The 18856-nt window shown below is 47.8% G+C and overlaps 3 protein-coding genes across 6 annotated transcripts; 2 read left to right on the plus strand and 1 right to left on the minus strand.

The window, feature by feature from the left end:
- Positions 1-450: 450 nt before the first annotated feature.
- LOC131108947 (aspartyl/asparaginyl beta-hydroxylase-like) lies at positions 451-10373 on the plus strand. The gene is given in 28 exon segments (XM_078792448.1): positions 451-1267; positions 1348-1401; positions 1887-2060; positions 2825-2893; positions 4096-4146; positions 4435-4482; positions 4583-4627; positions 6374-6421; positions 6596-6757; positions 6841-6876; positions 6981-7025; positions 7097-7129; positions 7213-7245; positions 7309-7344; positions 7419-7515; positions 7517-7620; positions 7962-7994; positions 8068-8153; positions 8236-8322; positions 8418-8568; positions 8641-8777; positions 8832-8930; positions 8997-9086; positions 9147-9284; positions 9350-9485; positions 9553-9644; positions 9753-9886; positions 9956-10373. Coding segments are annotated over 28 exon segments (2514 nt in total). The 5' UTR covers positions 451-1122; the 3' UTR covers positions 10107-10373.
- Positions 10374-10389: 16 nt separating this feature from the next.
- Positions 10390-14314, minus strand: LOC131108777 (clavesin-1-like). Of its 4 annotated transcripts, XM_058060089.2 has the most exons (10): positions 14238-14314; positions 14030-14146; positions 13836-13918; positions 13302-13715; positions 13068-13238; positions 12741-12859; positions 12445-12619; positions 12263-12373; positions 11965-12188; positions 10390-11904 (listed from the first exon to the last, which is right to left on the minus strand). In XM_058060089.2, exons 4-10 carry the CDS (start codon positions 13398-13400, stop codon positions 11826-11828), a joined length of 978 nt encoding a protein of 325 aa, XP_057916072.1. In that variant the 5' UTR covers positions 13401-13715; positions 13836-13918; positions 14030-14146; positions 14238-14314; the 3' UTR covers positions 10390-11825. The 4 variants fall into 4 exon arrangements, with proteins under 4 accessions (XP_057916072.1, XP_057916077.1, XP_057916075.1 ...); XM_058060094.2 differs by lacking the exon at positions 13836-13918 and having other exon boundaries at positions 13302-13606; XM_058060092.2 differs by lacking the exon at positions 13836-13918.
- Positions 14315-14888: 574 nt separating this feature from the next.
- On the plus strand, positions 14889-18753 carry riok3 (RIO kinase 3 (yeast)). Its single transcript, XM_058060587.2, has 13 exons — positions 14889-15140; positions 15700-15815; positions 15943-16085; positions 16144-16251; positions 16331-16440; positions 16658-16801; positions 16880-17007; positions 17083-17265; positions 17337-17496; positions 17587-17667; positions 17747-17836; positions 17916-18026; positions 18109-18753. Exons 1-13 carry the CDS (start codon positions 15105-15107, stop codon positions 18214-18216), a joined length of 1518 nt encoding a protein of 505 aa, XP_057916570.2. The 5' UTR covers positions 14889-15104; the 3' UTR covers positions 18217-18753.
- Positions 18754-18856: the final 103 nt, after the last annotated feature.

The following is an 18856-nucleotide window of genomic DNA, read 5'->3' on the forward strand; positions in this document are numbered from 1 at the left end:
TTGTACGCTGAATGAACACATGTCAACATCAGCTGGTAACACTGCATTTGTGTTATTTATCATCACCGAGTTCAACAGTTATTAATACCTTCAGTGCGTGTTAAAGGTTTGTCTTTTTCGGTAAGGTGTAAGTTATTTTACTGTGGGAGAAAAATAAACACGATGGCTTTTCTGATGCAATTTGCTTTTGCGATCTCGCTCGTCAACAAAACACAATGCCATTTCACAAATCGTTAAATGCTTTATGATTGGGAATTTGTATGTGCTTATAGCGAGCACAGTTTTCCCGGGATGGGACATTTGGGGTGATGTGCTTTGTTGGGAACAACAGCAACTCGGAGTTCATTAGGCCATATATGATGCTGTCATCACATGCTACGCTGTTTCTTAGAGTGTATTTCTATTAAAGTACTTAAAATCAATTTAGTCACCGGAAGTAGTTTTTAGACTTTTTGGGATACCTAAATTATTTTGTATTATTATTTTTGTACAAACTGTGCCATAGCTGACGTCTGTGTGGATGTAGCTCAACTTCTTAGTGCTGCTGTCATGTCGGTTCTCTTTATAGAGCTAAATAGTTGAGAGTGAATCAACAGCGCCTCTGCAGTTTGCAGCCAAGTATTGCACACGTCAATTGCTGCAAGATGCAATTAATCAATTCCAAAGACAACGTGGTCAGTGGCAATACTCTACTCTAGAGGAATCCAGGAATGTAATGTCGTAAGCGTTCACACAGTGAAGCGCTGTGCTGCTGATGTGTGCTTTCTGAGGACAACGCGCACACCAGTCAAGGTTGTTTGTGGCCTTAGTTTGTCCTCAGTGGTATCTCATACACACACAGCGCGTTTGTCAGCTCCAAGAATAGTGGGGATCAGGTTCTGGACCTCACAATTGGTCTGGTTGCGGTGCTGCTGCGAAGAAAAAGCAAGGAGGCGGGGCATGTCTCCCTGTCCTGGTCACTGGCCCGCTGTCGTCCCACTCGAGAGGTTCTCTAAAGTTTTGTGTTGTTGTTTGGATCATCTTCAAGTATTGTGTTGGGATTTGTTAATGCTGCTATTTCTGGACAAGCATTGGTTTTAATGGTAGTTGAGTGAGCAAGCATTGGTCTCACTGGTTTGGTCCATGCAGCGGTACCGCCACTATGGCACCTCCTCCTCTTCAGTGCCTGTGGAGGAGCTCCACACCACCGAGGAGGAGGTGAGCACTAAGGAGCAGGCGGAGGAGCCGCTTGTAAAAGACGAGGCTCAGGATGGCATCCGGACAACAGGTAGGTCCAGCGTGAACTTTGACCCGGCCTTTGGTTGTGTTTGTTTTTCCTGTCTGGGTCATTTGGTTTGATTCTGATAGGAGGCGGGAATGTGGAGGAGGCCCCTTCCACGCAGGAGGCACCGTTGCTCTCTGGTAGGTGGCCTGGATCGGTTGGGTTTGGCCTGGTCTGATTTGCTTTGTCGTGTCCCGGTTTTGACCTTTAACCTTTCTGAGCCTGTGCATGTATGTGTTTCCTGACATGATTGTCATGTTTGAAGCTCTCAGCTGCTTCACAAGGAACAGCTGCTGTTGGCCCGCCCCGTCGGGCATGTGTTAAATCTGTTCCTGGGTCAGTTTGACCTCTGCTGTTATAAAAGGTGTGAGCCACTTGAACCTGCAGACAACTTGCTAGGGAGGGGCATACAGTAGATCCATTAATTGGATATAATTTAATATTTTTATTGTTAAACTAATTACATTTTTCTTCACACAGCAGACTTTGATACTGAATCATCAGTGCCTTTGCTGGTTGCAGTCAAGTACTGCACTCCATTGCATCATTAGCCTGCCCTTACTGTCCACTAATAACGGCCTGTGTATATTTAACAATAACTATTTGTGGTGTGTGGTGTCCTCAGACTCAAAGCCACCATCGTCGGAAAGCAAGAACGGGAAGAAGACGCAGAGCGCCGACGCGGGCGGAGGAACCAAGTATTCTGTCTTCACCTGGTTTGTGGTCCTGGCACTGTTGGGCGTTTGGAGCTCCGTGGCCGTCGTCTACTTCGATATTGTAGACTATGACAGCGTCATTGGTAAGATTGAATGATATATTACATGCAATTACTTAATTTCAATATGCTCTGTCATCATTGTGGAACAAAGCCACACAGAGAATGTCACATGTTTTTTCATACAGGAACCTGTCACATTGCGGCTTTGAATGTCTCAGACACTTGCTTGAACCACAGATAATTTGCTGACTTTATCCTTTTTGTGGTCTATAATGAACTTCCTGTTTAAGAACATGAAAGTGTTCAAATAATGAGTCATGTACAGAAGCCCCCCGGTGGCAGGTTTGTGTATTGCTCTCATGCGTGTTACTTGAGGCTATGATGAGCGACAACCATTGAAGGGATGTCAGTGTGACACCTCTGGACGTTTCCTGTCTGTCACCGTCTTTTCTGTGTTGTCTCCGCACGCAGCCAGAGCTGAGGAGTTTCGTTTGAACTTTTCGCAAGCTTTACAAGGTACAGTTTACAGAAACATGTCAAAGTAACTGCGGAGATGCTCTCTCATCCTGGTTACTTTATTTTGATATTTCTCTACTCCATGTTCCCACTCATACGCCCCACCTGTGCAGCTTGGCGGCCAGGGGGCGTCTCACCTCACCTGAATGTTAACGTCATATTGATCATCACCACCCCTCCCCCTCCCCCATGTACTTACTTCATTCCATACAATTCCTCTGATGTGTCAAGATACTGGAATATAGCAACAGACAAGAACCTGAGAGGAACTTTAGACATTTACAGGTATGTATTAGTACCTTGCGTGATTGTTTTCTCTACTCTTTCAGGGAAGCTGACGGCCTACGACACAGACGGAGACGGCGACTTTGACGTGGAAGACGCCAAAGTCCTGCTGGGCAAGTACCCTGTATTTATTTATTTTATCATGTTCATTTTTTGTATCCATGAGATGGCTGAGGTGGTTTCCAGTAGCGTAGTAGCATGCCACATGGTGGGTGGCGTCCATTCCAGCCATAGCGATGAGCCGAGTCGTGTTTTTCTGGGACAACATTGCAATTATGGTGGCAAACTGAAGTCTTTAAGTCCTGGTGTCATTCCAAAGAAAACACAACAGTCCCAGGCGAGTCGCTCAATGTACATCAAGATGGAAAGGTCAGAGTTGAAGAAGCCAAGATGGCCGCCTCTATTGTGGCTAAGTAGACAGGAAGTCAAGGCCGTTGGCCGCTCTGTGAAGGACGACTTTAACTCGCTTTCTTTCTCTTTCCCATATCATCTTTTATTTGATGACTTCCTTCCATCATTTCTTCCTTGAGTCACGTCCTTTTCTCTTTAAGTTGCATCCCTCCCTCGCCATCGCCACCCTTTCTTGTCTTCTTTTCTCCTTCCCTCGCTCTCTCTCTCCATCTCTCCTTCTCTCTCGTCAGGCCTGACCAAAGATGGCGATGCTAGTGCGAGAGGCGAGTCGCTTGACGAGGTTGTGAATATTTTAGCGGAGGAGGGTTCTGATTGGATGTATGGCTTCTTCACCTTCCTGTATGACGTGGTGAGCTCACCTGGAGAGCGGGGTGAGGAGGATGATGGCAGGGATGAAGAGGAAGAGGAGGCTGGGATGCAGGAGAAGGGCGGGACTTCTTACCTGGAGGACGAGGAGGTCAAAGGAGTCATACTGGACCTGCAGAACCAGTAGAATGGATCAGATGGTCAGATTGGACGGACAGAAAAAGATATGAAGACAAATTGCGGCAGGGCTTTGAATTCCTCATTTATTAATCACAGATGGTATCCTGTATGTGAAGTTCATTTTAATATATGTGTGAATGAGGCTATTTATTGTGTAGAAATAATATTTCACCCTGCACACAACACACACACACACACACACGACCAGTGAGACAGAAAGTCTGACAAGCGGGCACAAACCTCTGTTTTTCAAAATAAAACACCCCCAAAAGGAATTTGATGGAGGGCTGGCGTGTCTTCTTTTGCACGTGTCACCAGGTCGGTTGTTGCGTTGATGTTTGGTTTCACCAGGTCATGTGACCTTAGCGCTGTTCACTTCCTGGTCCACAACAACGCTCTCTGCTGTCTGTCGCTTCAGATGAGAGGAAGTTAAAAGGTCCTGCTCGCAGGAGGGCGGCGCACAGGAGAGGTACACGTGCGTGCGTTTGTGTGTGGACGGTCAGCATGGTGGCGTCATCCTGCCTGTCTTTATAGCGCAGTGAGGACAGGATGTTTACTACTGCCAATTGTGTGTTTGTGTGTTAATCCATGTTGGCTTTTATTGTGTGGTTAGTTTGAGACCATTTCAGTCACACAAGAACGGAACTTTTGTTTGTAACCTAAACACTGACATTAGCATTGGCTAATACTCTTGGGGTGATTCTGAACATCTGAACCCTTTCTATGTGTGTGTGTGTGTGTGTGTGTGTGTGGGAAGCGCTCAGAGAGCTGGCCGAGGATCCGGATGAAATGGAAGTGAGCCAAGGTAGCGTTTGGATCTCCATGTGACATTTCTAGTAAGTTGATGTGATGTTGGCGACCGAGCAGCTGCTCAGCATTTTATTTTTCCCCATGTGGCGTCACAGAAGAGATTCCAGACGAAACAACGTCTCAAAAGAACAGGACCCGAGGTACTAAAAGTCCGCTTGCACCCGAGTGTGAACGCACGGCTTTGTTGTCAGTCCTTTAGCATCTTTGTGCACGATCATCATGCTAACGGTGTGTTGCCACTTCCTATTGGCCGCTACCTTAACTCCTCTCCAAATGGCGTGTGCTCCCTCGCTGATGAGTCGATGATGCCGACTGTATTCCACCTCCAGAACCTCCCGTCCGAGATGCCGCGTTGCGCGCTGCCCTGCAAGAAGAACTGATCAACGAGAAGCTGGAGGCCAAGAGGATTGCTCGCCTCGCCCTGGCTGAGATTAAAAGCCACCTCTCGGAGGAAGACCAAAAGAGGGAGACGGCCTGGGAGCTGAAGATGAAAACGCTGGAGGTCACCCAGGAGCAACTGAAGCTGGAGAGGGAGAGGATAGGCGTGGAGAAGGAGAGGATGCAGGTGGAGAAAAAGAGGATGGAGGTGGAGAGGGAGCGGATGGAATGGGAGAGGGCCGAGAGGGAGAAGGAAAGGATGGAGCGAGAGAGGGCCGAGAGAGAGAAAGAGAGGGCACAGAAGGAAAGGATGGAGTGGGAGAAGGCTGAAAAAGAGAGGAGGGAACAGGAAAAGGCGGAGAGGCAGAGGATGGAACAGGAGAAGGCAGAGAGGGAAAAGATGGAGAAAGAGAGGATGGAGCAGGAGAAAGCGGCTTTCCAGAAAGCCAAGGAAGAGCGGGAACACCTTGAGAAGATGGACAGGGAGCGCTTGGTGCGGGAACGGGAGAAGGCCGCCAAGGAAAAGGAAGAGAAGGAGCGCGTGGAGAACGAGAGACGGGCCCGAGAGAAGGCTGAAGAGGAGAGGAAGGAGCGACTCCAAAAAGAACAGCTGGCCAAAGAGCGGGAAAGACTTGAGAATGAGAAGCAGGAGCGAGAGCGCATCGCCAGGGAAAAGGAGAAAGCTGAGAGGGAAAGGCAAGAAAGAGAGAGAGCGGAGAAAGAACGTCTCACCAGGGAGAAAGCTCGACTGGCTCAGGAGAAGGCCGCCCAGGACAAGATGGAGGCGGAGCGGCTGCACGCTCCCAAGGCAGACCTGAGGAGGCAGGAGGAGAGGAAAGCAAACGGTAGCCAGGCAGTGGAGGAGAAACCCCAGCGAGCGAGCGGGGTGGCGGTCAGGAAGGACAAGGGTGTGGCCGGAGACAAGATGGCAGCCAGCGTGAGGAAGAAGTAGAGTTCTGTCTCCGGGACGCTTCCCTCATGTTTGGGCTTGGAGCTTGGACTGTTCCTTATTTTTGTCTCCGGTGAGGTGATGAGTCGCTTTCCCTGAGAAACCATTGATTTGTGCTGTGTAAGCGTGTTACATGTGAATAAGTGCACTGTAAGCTCCTCCCACATCTCCTTAAATGGACACTCCCTCCAATGTGACTGTAAACAACTGTTAAATAAACCTTGGCCTTCCAATGGTGCTCTCTTCTTATTCTTTGCTATAAAATAACACAATATTTTTGATTGGCCCTGTTCTAAAAATGATGATTAATGTGATATATTACGAGAAATATTAATTTGCTTTGTCATGAACACTGAAATAACAAAGGTGATGTTAGCTTAGCACGAACGCAGCGAGCCCGCAATTACTGTGAACCACCTCAAGTGGGCCTCTCATGTATATGACAATGAGCAACACTCACCCCAACACACTTTTGGTTGTTTTATATATAAATATACTATACTATATTTATATATATATATATACTATATATACTTGTTCTACTGTCACCCCTGAACAGGCCTGAAAGAGACACCAAGCGAGGCGCTGTCACCTGAACACAAAGCAGGTGAGTGCACGTTTGCCTGGTTGGGGCGGGGTTTTGGTCTCTCCGCCCTCTTCCCACCGGCACACTGAGCTGACGTAGAGACGCCCTGCGTGTTTCCTTTTAAGTGTAACCAGATGGATCGTACCACTTTATCACCGTCTTCCTGACTGATTCTCTCCATTTGTTGTCTGCTAGAAACTGTGGAAGAGCGGCCCGCACATCAGCAAACTTCACAGCCGCAGGGGGAGGAGTCAAGGGAGGCAGTCTCCTCGGAGACGCCTACGGAGGAGACACCTGCAAAGGAGACCTCATCGGAGGAGATACCCGTAGAGGAGACCCCTACTGAGGAGATGCCAAGTGTGTAGTACAACCAAATAAGTGTATTTGTTTGTGTAAATGCATAACGGGACCCACTTCCTGTGTGTGTTTGTGTGTGGCAGTCTCTGGATCTGAGGACGTGGACTCTGAAATCCAAGGTGTGCCAACATTGTGCCGAACCATAACATTTTTTTAATCCGCTCATCTTTCTACCTGCTTTATCTGTGTGTGTGTGTGTGTGTGTGTGTGTGTGCACATCCAGCTGCTGTCCCCTTGCCGGCCTTTGTAGAAGACATCTTTGTAGCGGGTCAGTCCAGCAATAGAACCTCCAGCATATCAAGTATGTTCCTGTTCACTATACTTATGTGTGTGTTCCAGATGATCCTCGAGGAAGCACGGAGCATATTTACGGTGTGTCAAATGTTTTTGTCCTTCATCCTGCTCCCGCATCGCTGTGCGTCTCTCACCGGTCTTGTCGCCTTGATGTCTTTCAGCGGAGGACGTGGACGCCATCGACACAAGCGGAGGTGAGGAGCTACTGAGCTAACAGCCAATGGCGGCGATGAACTGTGGATGTTTTGTTCTTGCAGTCTTAGTGGAAGAGCCGTCGTCTAAGGAGAGCGTCGGTGAGTTTTGTCGGTCATGTGTTGTCTCCAAATCCACAGCAGCAAAGTTGACTGCTCGTTTGTGTCTCACGCAGCAGAGTCCGCAAAAGCTGTGACAAGCTCCAAGTTCACACAGGAAGAAGGTACGGTAACTTCCTCTCTTCACATTTAAACGTCAATGAGGTCAACGTGTTTGTTTTTCTGCGTCAGAACCGCCGGCGGAAGTGGAGAAACAGTCTGAGCCGGTAGAAGCCCCGAGCGAGACCACCAGAGAGACAGCAGGGAGCGCCACCGATGGTGAGCTCATGTCCCAGCTGTCTTCAGGCGAGAGGCGGGGTACACCCTGGACTGTTGGCCAGCCAATCACAGGGCACCTTTAGACAAACAACCATTCACACTCACATTCATACCTATGGACAATTTGGAGTCTCCAATTAACCTAGCATGTTGCTGTGCTGTTTGAACCGTGATATTACGACAAACAACTGCATTCATTTGTAAGTGATACTACGTTGAATATGTGTACTCACGCACACACAAGACTGAATAACCTTACCTACACTAAACTGTACTGGCTTACACAAACTAAGAAGGAGCCAAATCTGCGCTAACGTTTGTTGTATCATCTTCTGCCTTAGAAGTGGCCTCAGAGGAGAAGCCCAAAGAAAAAGGTAAACTGATTAAACCCACCTCCCACCCCCCCCCCAAGCTGGTGCAAATACTATTTACATGTTTGTCACACAGCCAAGAAGAAGAAAGCAAAGCTGCTGAACAAGTTGGACAAAACCATCAAAGCAGAAGTGGACGCTGCTGAGAAGCTACGCAAAAAGGTATGTGGGAAGAAGAAAGGGATATCAGCGTTTGATGCACTTCCTCTCGACTCCCACGTGCCTCTTTGTGTGTGTTTGTCAGGGTAAAGTGGAGGCCGCACTCAAAGCCTTTGAGACGTTGGCGCAACAGCACCCGCAGAGCCCCCGCGCTCACTACGGCAAAGCGCAGGTACTCCTGTCAAGTTCCGCCTCGCCATTGGACTCTTGATATACTAAATGTCAGCATGTGTGTGTGTGTGTGTGTGTGTGTGTGTGTGTGTGCAGGCAGAGGACGACCTGGCCGAGAAGATGCGCAGCAACGACATGTTGCAGAAGGCCATCAACAGCTACAGAGAGGCCGCCGAGCTCCCAGACGCCACCCCTGACCTTGTAAGAGCGTCGCTTAAGAGACGAGCCGAGCGCCAACAGTTCCTGGGTAACACCCCCGGCCGGCCGCCATCTTGTCCTCGGCTTCACAAGCCGATCTCAAGCTTGTGTCCTTCGGCAGGCCGCATGCGTGGCGCCGTGGCGACCCTGGAGAGGCTGGTCCAGATCTTTCCGGAGGACATCCAACTGATGAACGACCTGGGTGTGGCCCACCTTTTGCTGGGAGACAACAAAGGTGCTAAGAAGGTCTACGAGGAGGTGAGAGACTCTTTTCTTCTTCTTCTTCTCCGGCCTTAATCGCACCTCTTTTAGGTACTGGCAGCTTCCCCTGGCAACGGTTTTGCCAAAGTTCACTACGGATTCATCCTGAAGTCGGAGAACAAGATCGTGGAGAGCATCCCCTACCTGAAGGTGTGTACACTACCACTTGTTTGAGTTGACTTGGATGATCCCTGTGACCTTCTGTGGGGCCACCAGGAGGGGCTGGAGTCCGGTGAGCCCGGCACTGATGACGGACGCTTCTATTTCCACCTGGGAGACGCTCTGCAGCGAGTCGGAGACAAGAGCGTGAGTCTGTCGTGACATGGAAATATCTCATCACCCCCTGACCCGTCCCATGTTCCGCAGGCGTACCAGTGGTACCAGTTGGGTCACGAGCGTGGCCACTTTGCTTCCGTGTGGCAGAGGTCGCTCTACAACGTGGATGGGCTGAAGGCGCAGCCTTGGTGGACACCAAGCGAGATCGGCTACACCGATCTGGTCAAGGTACGGATGCACGAGGACGTTGTTCCAGTGCGCGAGTAAACTGGTGTCATACCGCATGTGTCCAGTCGCTGGAGAGGAACTGGAGGACCATCCGAGACGAGGCTCTGGCCATGATGGACCGCAAAACAGGAATGTTTGTTCCTGAGGAGGAGAACCTGCGAGAGAAAGGAGAGTGGGGACAGTACACCCTCTGGCAGCAAGGTCCATTTTCACGCTTGAGTTACGTCCTTGTCGTGTCGAGTCAGCTGACCCACTCATTTCTCTTTAGGAAGGAAAGCTGGGGATTCCTGCCAGGCCGTCCCCAAGACTTGCTCGCTGCTGGACAGATTCCCCGAAGCCACTGGCTGCAAGAGAGGACAGGTCAGAAGAACTTAGAGCAGTTTTATGTAGACTCGCTTATCTCGGCGCTGTTGCAGTAATCCTACAGAAGGTCAGCCATGTTTAATTCATTTGATGGTTTGTGTGTAGATTAAGTTCTCGGTGATGCAGCCGGGCACGCACGTGTGGCCGCACACAGGACCCACCAACTGCCGCCTGAGGATGCACCTGGGCCTTGTCATTCCCAAACACGGCTGCAGGATCCGCTGCACCGACCAGACGAGGTGCACGTCCTCAACTTTCACCATCCTCTCCGGGAAGCTCATCCACTGACCTCTCATTCATCTTCTCAGGGGGTGGGAGGAAGGGAAAGTTCTCATCTTCGACGACTCCTTCGAGCACGAGGTGTGGCAGGACGCGGACACGTACCGCCTCATCTTCATCGTGGACGTGTGGCACCCGCAGCTGACGGCACACCAGCGGCAGACCCTCAGCGCCATCTAGACCGGGAGATCTGTTTCGCTTTCTCGGTTCTTCTGGGTGATACTACTGACTTGACCACCAGTCTCCCCACGTGACACGTACTTCCTGTTTGACCCCTTTCACAAAAGAAAGTTGTGTTAAATGTTCACATGAGCATCGAAAACACTTTTTCCCCCTCTGTTCCTCTACGCGCCCATTTCCCTCATCACTTTTGTACGATGATTACACACACCAGATGTTATTAGAGATTATATTTTTTATTAAAAACAACACAAAAACCTCACAAAAGTGCTTTTCTTCTTTATTTTTTCTCATCTAGTCTAAATTGGGCTGTCGTGCTCCAGTGTGGGGCTGTTTGAGTCCTAAAAACACCACAGCATAGAGGATTTGTGCAGTTGGTGCTTAAAAATAGCATAGTTGGATCTTTTGACTAGAATTGGAGTAGGTCCCCAAAAACAGCAGAGGACCCCTATCATGTAGATGAGCTTTTACTAGTGTTTTTGCAGTAGGTCAAATCTTGAGTTTACTGTATAGGCCAGGACTTGTTTTATTCTCCCTCTGCGTATTCTAAAAATAAAATGTATTATTAGATATTCCACTGTTTGCTCATAGCCCTCCCCCCTTCTCTCCTCCAAATGAAAGACACAGGTGGAGGTGTAAATGTTTACTTTACATTCTGCAGTAAATACATTAGAGATGTGTGTAGCCCTGATGTGGAGTCGCACTGCAAAGAAAATGAGAACAAACAGCATTTAAATGCACCTTTTCTTGCAGTGCGCTAGTACATGAACTATACAATCTTTTTTTTAAATAGCTTAAATTCAATAAAAACAATCTTTTGTGATGTTTTGGCATTTTCAGCACAATGCATATTCATGAAATGTGGCACTCTGGTAGAACTTTCCTAATTGTCATGCAAGTGGCAGCAGCACTGTGGCTTTGATGGTGTTGGATCCAAGAAAAAAGTAACAGTATTCTACCAAAGTGACATTTCCGGCATTCTAAAAGCCGTTTGATACTTAAAAGTGTGTACTTTCATATCTTGGCAGTAAAGAAGCAACAATCGGGTAGACGGGTTTCATCAACAAGAAAGAAGTATGTTTGATTGCATGGCGCTTCACATTAACACTGCAATCATTTTTCTGTCCTCTAGGTGGCAGCATAAATCTTCAACCTGGCATTAATGGGCAGACTGGACAAACACTGATCCAAAAACACTTCCATGAGGGAAACGCTGCAAGTTGAAGAACCAAAACGGAAGTGAGCCAGGCCTACCGGATGGTAGCCAAGTCTGATGTGATTGTTGCATTTGTTTTACGGTGTTTTTGGTTTTGGATGCTCGTTTGCAAAACCAGGCATTCTAACATTCTAACAACAATACCAGTCTTGTCATGTAGTTTCTGATTCCTCCAAACATGATTAACGTCTAATAATGATTCTTGGTGATGCAACGATTCACGCTGCGTGGCAACTCACAATGTGGTGACCTTTTTAGCGAAACAAAAAAACATTCCGGTCCTTCTCGCAGACACAATTTAAAAGTCATGATAATCATAAAGTAGCGTTTACATTCCTCCTCGGAAGCTAACTCGGTGTGTGTGTGTGTGTGTGTGGACGCACAAATAAACAATCAAGAGTGCTAACTGCTGTCGTGCAGTGGGCTCAGAGACAGGAAGTCCAAAAGTTCAGGTGTACGGGATGACACAGCAATTGTGCATGTGTGTGTGTGTGTGTGTGTGTTCAGTCCAGGGCCAGAAGTGGAGTGCTGGTCTCTCGGTCCGTCTGTCGCAGAGTTGCGGGATTGATCACCGACTGAGACCTGAAACCAAAACCAAGCTGAGCTCCTGTTCCTCGCTTAAATAAGGCACATTTGGCTCACCTCTTCATGGCCTCCTTGTCCCCGCCTCCTCCACAGTTCTCCCTGACGTGCAGTGCGTCGTATGTCAGCGTGTACTCGGTCTCATCCATGTAGTCCGGTCCCAGCAGCGTCCGGGCCCAGATGCCCATGTCGTAGGGCGGCAGCGTCCCACCGAACTCGGACGGCAAGCACTCGGGCTGGATGAGCTGGTGGAGGGAGTTGAGGTTGTTGCCGTGGAGAAAGATCTAGAGGAGGACAGAGGAGAGTGCAAGAGATGATGAGGTGATGAAAAACAGGAAGAGGAGGAGCTAATCCTCACCCGCTTCCTGGTCTTGTCTTTTAGAAAGGGCTTGATGATGGTGTACATGGCGTGGATGTACCACGGCTGGTTGACAAAATGGATTCCTCCAAAGCGTGCAGGAAAGCTGTCCTGAGGAGCAAATCAAGAGTTCTTGTCAAGTGGACTAGACTGGACTGGACTGGACTGGACCTGACCTATACCTGCAAGCCCTCGATGGCTAGTTTGAGGATGTTGGGCGTAAGCTTGGAGGCTTGCTTAAAGGAGAAATTGCTCCAGTCAATGATGAGGATGAAGCCGTTGATCTGAAGCTCTGGCTTCTCAATCAGGACCTCCAGGGAGAGAAGGATGGCTCGCAGGATGTCCGTGAAAGAGTTCCTGGAAGGCGATAGAGCCATGTACAAAACATGACAAACATGAAACACGTTTTCTTGGAGGTCACGCTCCTGTTTTTGAGATGTTTTTATGGACCAGCAGAACTTCAGGCATTGTTGCTCACCTGCTCTGGTCCCAGTTGGAAGCAAACAGGATGAGAATCTTTCGGCCATGTTGGTCCGGAGTCTCCAGCACGCCCGGGAATCCGTCCATCAATGCTCGCTTGATGCCTGGGTCGTCCACCTGACACACACACACATCCTGTTCATCGCTTATTTTCCACAGTCAGGTCTTGTCCTTAAAGTAGCAATCAACACATAGCTCCGCCTCCATCAGGTACGCTTCTGCAGTAATCGCACCTCAAAAGAAGGCTGCTAAAAGGTGTTTTTGGATCAATGAACATGTGACAACACAGGAGAACTTCCTGAAGACCCAATGTTGGTGCCCTGACCTTGAAACTCTGGAACATGTCGAGGTTCTGCTGTCGGAACTGGAAATACTGTGCCAGCAGCCGGAACGTCTCCACCTGGTCAAACTTCCTGGCTCTCAGAAAGCGCAGGATGAAGTCGTCGTCCGTTCGCAGGAAGCCGATGTCAGGCCGAGTCACGATCATGTCCCGCACCTGGGATCAGAAGACACAGTTAGCACTGCACTAATGCTAACAGTCTTTTGGCGCATCTCGTACCTGCTGGATGTCCTGGTGCAGCGTGTCCGGGTTCTCGTTCAGTTCTAAGCGAGCCTTCTCTGTGGTCTCAGAGCTGAGGCCTGCATGGAGCTGAGACATCTTGTGTTTGTCTTGTTCACGTCCACAGAAGATGTCCTCCTGGTCACAGTCCACCGAGGCAAGTTGTGTTGCTCCTCGCCAACTTGGCAATCTTCATTTCACGCCTCGTTCAATCAACAAAGTCTTATTGGTGCACGTCTACGTCTGCGGTGTGGTCAACCTCTCATCACAACGCTCGCTGCCCCCGTGGTACGTGGTGGTGGGGTCTGGCAGCGGACATTTTAATACATTAGCTTGATGAGGAGATGTGAACTTTGGCTGGCGCGTTTGAGCAAGGCCAAAGGTCAGTGAAGGCAACGTGGTCGGATGTGGGGACTGTTGGGATATATAATATATAGATAATACATATAAGTAATTACACTTTGCAATAAAACAGACTCAGGCTGTCTTTTCATGTACAGTTATTACTGGAATATAATACAGATCATATTTAACCTTCTATATATCATACAGCGTAGGGTGGAGGTGTAGATGACCCTGCACACACTCATGCACACAAAACCTTAAAGCTCCCCATCCTAGGAATGACCCAGAGATTATGTGAGTGCCCTGTTTCGAATCATTTTTGTGTGAAATAAATAAATGTATTAATTTAATTTTTCGGTGTAAAATGTACGAGCGTATTGGACCTGCTAGGTGTGTTGTTCGAGTCCAGCTCGTTCCTGCCTCTCCGGCCCTCCTGTGCTGGTCCTGATGCTGAGGACGGTGTCGGCCATCGGGATCACACGTAAAAGAATATCAAAAAGCTGGACACAAATTTAAAAGATGGGGAATGAAAATGATTAAATGTCTTCTTTGCACGATCCCGGCGACATTTGAACGTGGACGAAGACGCACAATGACCAAGATGTGTCGAGAAGACGTCAGGATGCTCCGTTACTGTCCTCTTTTCGTAATACATAGTGGCACTTCCTGTCGAGACACCCACAATAATGTCTCCCGCCAACAAAAAAACAAAAAACAAAGATGCTATTTATTTTGCACGAAATCTGCTATAATAGTTACTGAGTGTTCAAAATCACATAATTTAATAATACCTGATATTTTGTGTCCAAAGTTAAACTTTTGATCCTCTGAACTTTAGAGTAACTTTTATTTTGAAACTACCATATGTTGCTTCCTGGTTCTTTACATTGACTGTGCGCCACAAGACGTTATTAAATGTGTTTACGTATATTAGGTAGCTGTTTGTGTACCTGTGTATAGAATTATATCACAAAACTCTCTCTATATATATGTGTATGGTGAAAAAAATGTTACGTCACTGTGACGTGTTTTATTTATTTTTTGTGTGATTGTGAATGATTTTGTCTTTAAATAAGGATCATGATTATAATCCACTTAAAACACAGGACAATGATTCTAGGTACAAAAACATGTGCACAAACTTATTTGTGAACATTTTAACATAAAAATATTAAGGATGATTAGGATGATGATTCCACACAGCGGACGATAATGCACTTCCTGTTGACTCTGGGTTCTGGCCTGACCGGAAGCACCTTCAGCTCCTCTCTCCGTTTACGACAAATTTCGTCTTTGTTCGTCTTTAATCCTCTTTTAATCGTTGCTGGAACTACCACAATATTATCTTTGCGTGTCACGTCGTGCTAAAATTGGTTGTCGTTTAGTTTCGTACATTGAATCGACCCTCTAAGCTTCGTCGTGAGCCACCTTTCACTCGAGGAATCAAACTTGAAAATCATGGATCAAAGTGGAGTGACAGCTCACACACAAAAGGTAATTCTCCGTTACTTGTACATCCACGTATTTATTGTCGTAGAATGTTTGTACAAGGTCGTTTGTCAGTAAAAGGTAACATCGTTGACTTGCTAGTTGTTGTAGCCAATATGGCCTCCTCAATGACGTCAACAGAGAACGTCACGCGCTGTTGGCTTCGTTTCAAAACTTGAAAACAGTCAGGTGACGTCATAGTATTAGTTCTAAGTAGGTTTATAAAGTTTATTGATATCTTAAATATATGATTCGCAGCAAACTTCAATAAATGTCACTGGGAGGCGGGCCTATGAATACATGGCCATATACAGGAAATCTCGTTTGCTGTCAGTGAACATGACAAGTGCTTTAAATAGTTCATGAGCATGTTTCATAGCTATGGCTAAAGTCAGTGTGTCATTAAAGCAGCCGCCCTGAATATTGTAAAGCTTATAATAGTTCTACTGTTTTTATGCAAATCTGATCCTGAAAATGACGACAATGCACCTCTGGGCCTGTACACATGGTAAGAGAGTGGAAAGCAATTGAAAGTAATGGTAGTCAAGGTGTCATGTCCCCTCAGAGCCCATGGGGTCCGGCGGTGCCAGCAGCCCCCTCCTGCTCACTAGCTGATGTAATGAGCGAGCAACTGGCCCGGCAGCTGGATGAGGAGAACCAGACGTTCCCAAGCCTCATTGAGTAAGCGTTGACCCGCTAAGCGTGTAATGTTTAAACATTATAAATGTCAGGTGTTGTTTCTCTCAGCTTATTGCTCCCCTGGTGGAAAACACATGGATAGCGGGTAATCATGTGTGTTCATGTTCAGTCCAGCAGATTTATTGTTGTCCGATGATGCTCCGGACACGGAGAGTGACCTGATGCTCGCTCAGATGCTGCAGATGCAGTTTGATCGTGAGTTTGACGATCAGCTGCGTCGCGAGGAGAGGAAGTTCAATGGAGAAAGCAAAGGTAGAATAAAGTTGTCATCAAACAAACTCCTGTCATACTCAACTCTGTGCGTGTTCAGTTTCCATCTCCTTCGAGAACTACCGCATGGTGCACCCGTACGAGGACAGCGATAGCTCAGAGGACGAGGTGGACTGGCAGGACACCAGACACGACCCCTACAGGGCAGGTAACGCAACTGGAGTTACTGGATGGACCGCCATAATACTGCAGTTCATTGTACTGTGTGTGTTTGTGTGATGATTCAGAGAAGCCTCAGACCACGCCCAGGAAAGGGTTCACTGGGAAAGGCAAGAACATCACAACCAAACATGACGAAGTGATGTGCGGCCGCAAGAATACTGCCCGCATGGACAATGTACGTAATGCTCATTCTACTCAATAATTAATCTTAGTATGTTTCCTTTGATCTGGTTCTCATAATGTAGTTTTAGGATGTTTATAAAAATGTTTCAGGTCATTTGAATACAAACACAGGTTCACAAAGCTGTACATACTGCCTCCTGCTGGACAGTCATTGTCCCCGTTAAATTTATGTCAATGCTGCAGTTTGACTCCGCCCTCTCCTCATGCAGTTTGCCCCCGAGGTGCATGTGGGTGACGGTCTGGGCATGGACCTCAAGCTGTCCAATCAGGTGTTTAACTCGCTCAAGCAGCACTGTTACAACGAGCAGAAGCGCAGCGCCAGAGTGCACGAGAAGAAGGAACACTCCACTGCCGTGAGTACTCGTGCCACCTCCCTAAATGCTTGTGAGCCCCACCCGGCTCAAAGACAAACACCTCCTCCTTCCTGACAGGAACAAGCGGTGGACCCCCGCACTCGTCTGCTCATGTACAAGATGGTGAATGCCGGTGTGCTGGAGAACATCAACGGCTGCATCAGCACCGGGAAAGAGTCAGTGGTCTTCCATGCAAATGGAGGAAGGTGAGCCAAGTTAGCATTCATGATGAAAATGCCTTCTCTGTCCACGTGTCTTATGTGTGCATTTGTGTGCATCAGCCTGGATGAGCAGCCTGTCCCAGACGAGGTGGTCCTAAAGGTGTTTAAGACCACCCTGAACGAGTTCAAGAACCGTGACCGCTACATCAAAGATGACTATCGCTTCATTGATCGCTTCACCAAGCTGAACCCTCGAAAGATCATCAGGCTGTGGGCCGAGAAGGAGATGCACAACTTGACCAGGTGACCTTTTTAGTGGCGAAGCTAATGTGCGCACCTTTGATGTGTGCCTAAACGTGTGTGCTTGTGTTTAGGATGAAGAAGGCGGGGATTCCATGTCCAGACGTGGTCCTGTTGAAGAAACACATCCTGGTCATGTCGTTCATTGGCAAAGATCATGTCCCTGCTCCTAAACTGAAGGAAGTCATGTTAAGTTCTGACGACATGAAGGATGCTTTCTACCAGGTCTTAAATGTAAGTACACTGTCAACACACACACACACACACACACACACAAACTACATATATGCCGCAATTATGTGTGTGTCTGTGTGTGTGCATTAGGTGATGCAACAGCTGTATCAGGAATGTAATCTGGTTCATGCTGACCTCAGTGAATACAACATGCTGTGGCACCAAGGAAAGGTAAGTAACACTTCTTACACCCCGTTCTTTCAGTGCATCATGTCACCACTACCTGTGTGTGTGTGTGTGTGTGTTGCAGGTGTGGCTGATCGACGTCAGTCAGTCTGTTGAGCCGATGCATCCTCATGGCCTGGAGTTCCTCTTGAGAGACTGCAGGAATGTTTCCACGGTAACACCCACACACTGCAAAATAGTTTTTTTGTTAGCAGACTAAAAAGATGCGTACAACGATGTGCATGTGTGTGCAGTTCTTCCAGAAGAGAGGAGTGAGTGAGGCGATGAATGCCTTTGAGCTTTTCAACACTGTGACCAGACTGAACATTCCGATCACAGAGGATGAGGCGGAGTTTGTTGCTGAGGTAACACACACGCACAGTATCGTCTTGGTCCAAACATCGAAATCGTTCATGGTCTTTTAAGTTTGGGTCTGACTTGTTTCAGATTGTGGCATTGGAAAAGAGGAATGAGGACCACGTCCAGCGGCGTGGAAAGAAGATGTTCCCGGTGGCCTCAGAAGACCCCCCTTTAGAAGTAGACGCTGATGACTAACGCTTACACAGGCTTGCTCTCTCTTCACCATGTTGAAGAAGCCATTAAGATGGCACCGCCCACCAACTGCTTCCTTTGCTCAAGCAGGAACACAGCGCCTCCTGCTGGCCGCACTGTGTTGACGTCCTGCTTTTGAGGAAGCTTCTTAATCTTTGATTGGTTCCACTGTGAGGTCATCAGAATACACAACACAGTTTAACACTTGTTGGAAGATTGGGGTGGTTTGCTCACATTTGGGCCAGTGGATCATAATTATAACTTACAATGTGGAGCAGGCGAGAGTAAGATCATCAGCAGCTTTGTTTTCAAGACAATGATTCAGTGTTAGCAATCGCTTGGGGAGAGAATGTACGCAAAGTGCACCGTCACGCCTCTTGAAATAAAAATTCTAAACCCTAACATCAGTACGTGAACAGCACACAACTGTGTAGTGCACTTTCACACTATCATGCATTCTTGGTCTCCAGTTGCTCTTCACTGTTAACTTCCTGTCTTGTTCTTCAAAATAAAAATGATTGCGCCAATGATGGATGTTGTGACGTAGTAGTAACATTTCTTGTGGTCATTTTGGTTTCCTTTGCGAAATACAACGGCGCTGTTGTATAAAGCACAGTCTCGTAGAACCGCAGGTTTTGGTTTG

This window comes from Doryrhamphus excisus, linkage group LG7, assembly GCF_037039965.1.
Source record: "Doryrhamphus excisus strain RoL-2023G ecotype Guam linkage group LG7, RoL_Dexc_Guam_v1.1, whole genome shotgun sequence".
Classification (NCBI taxonomy): domain Eukaryota; kingdom Metazoa; phylum Chordata; class Actinopteri; order Syngnathiformes; family Syngnathidae; genus Doryrhamphus; species Doryrhamphus excisus.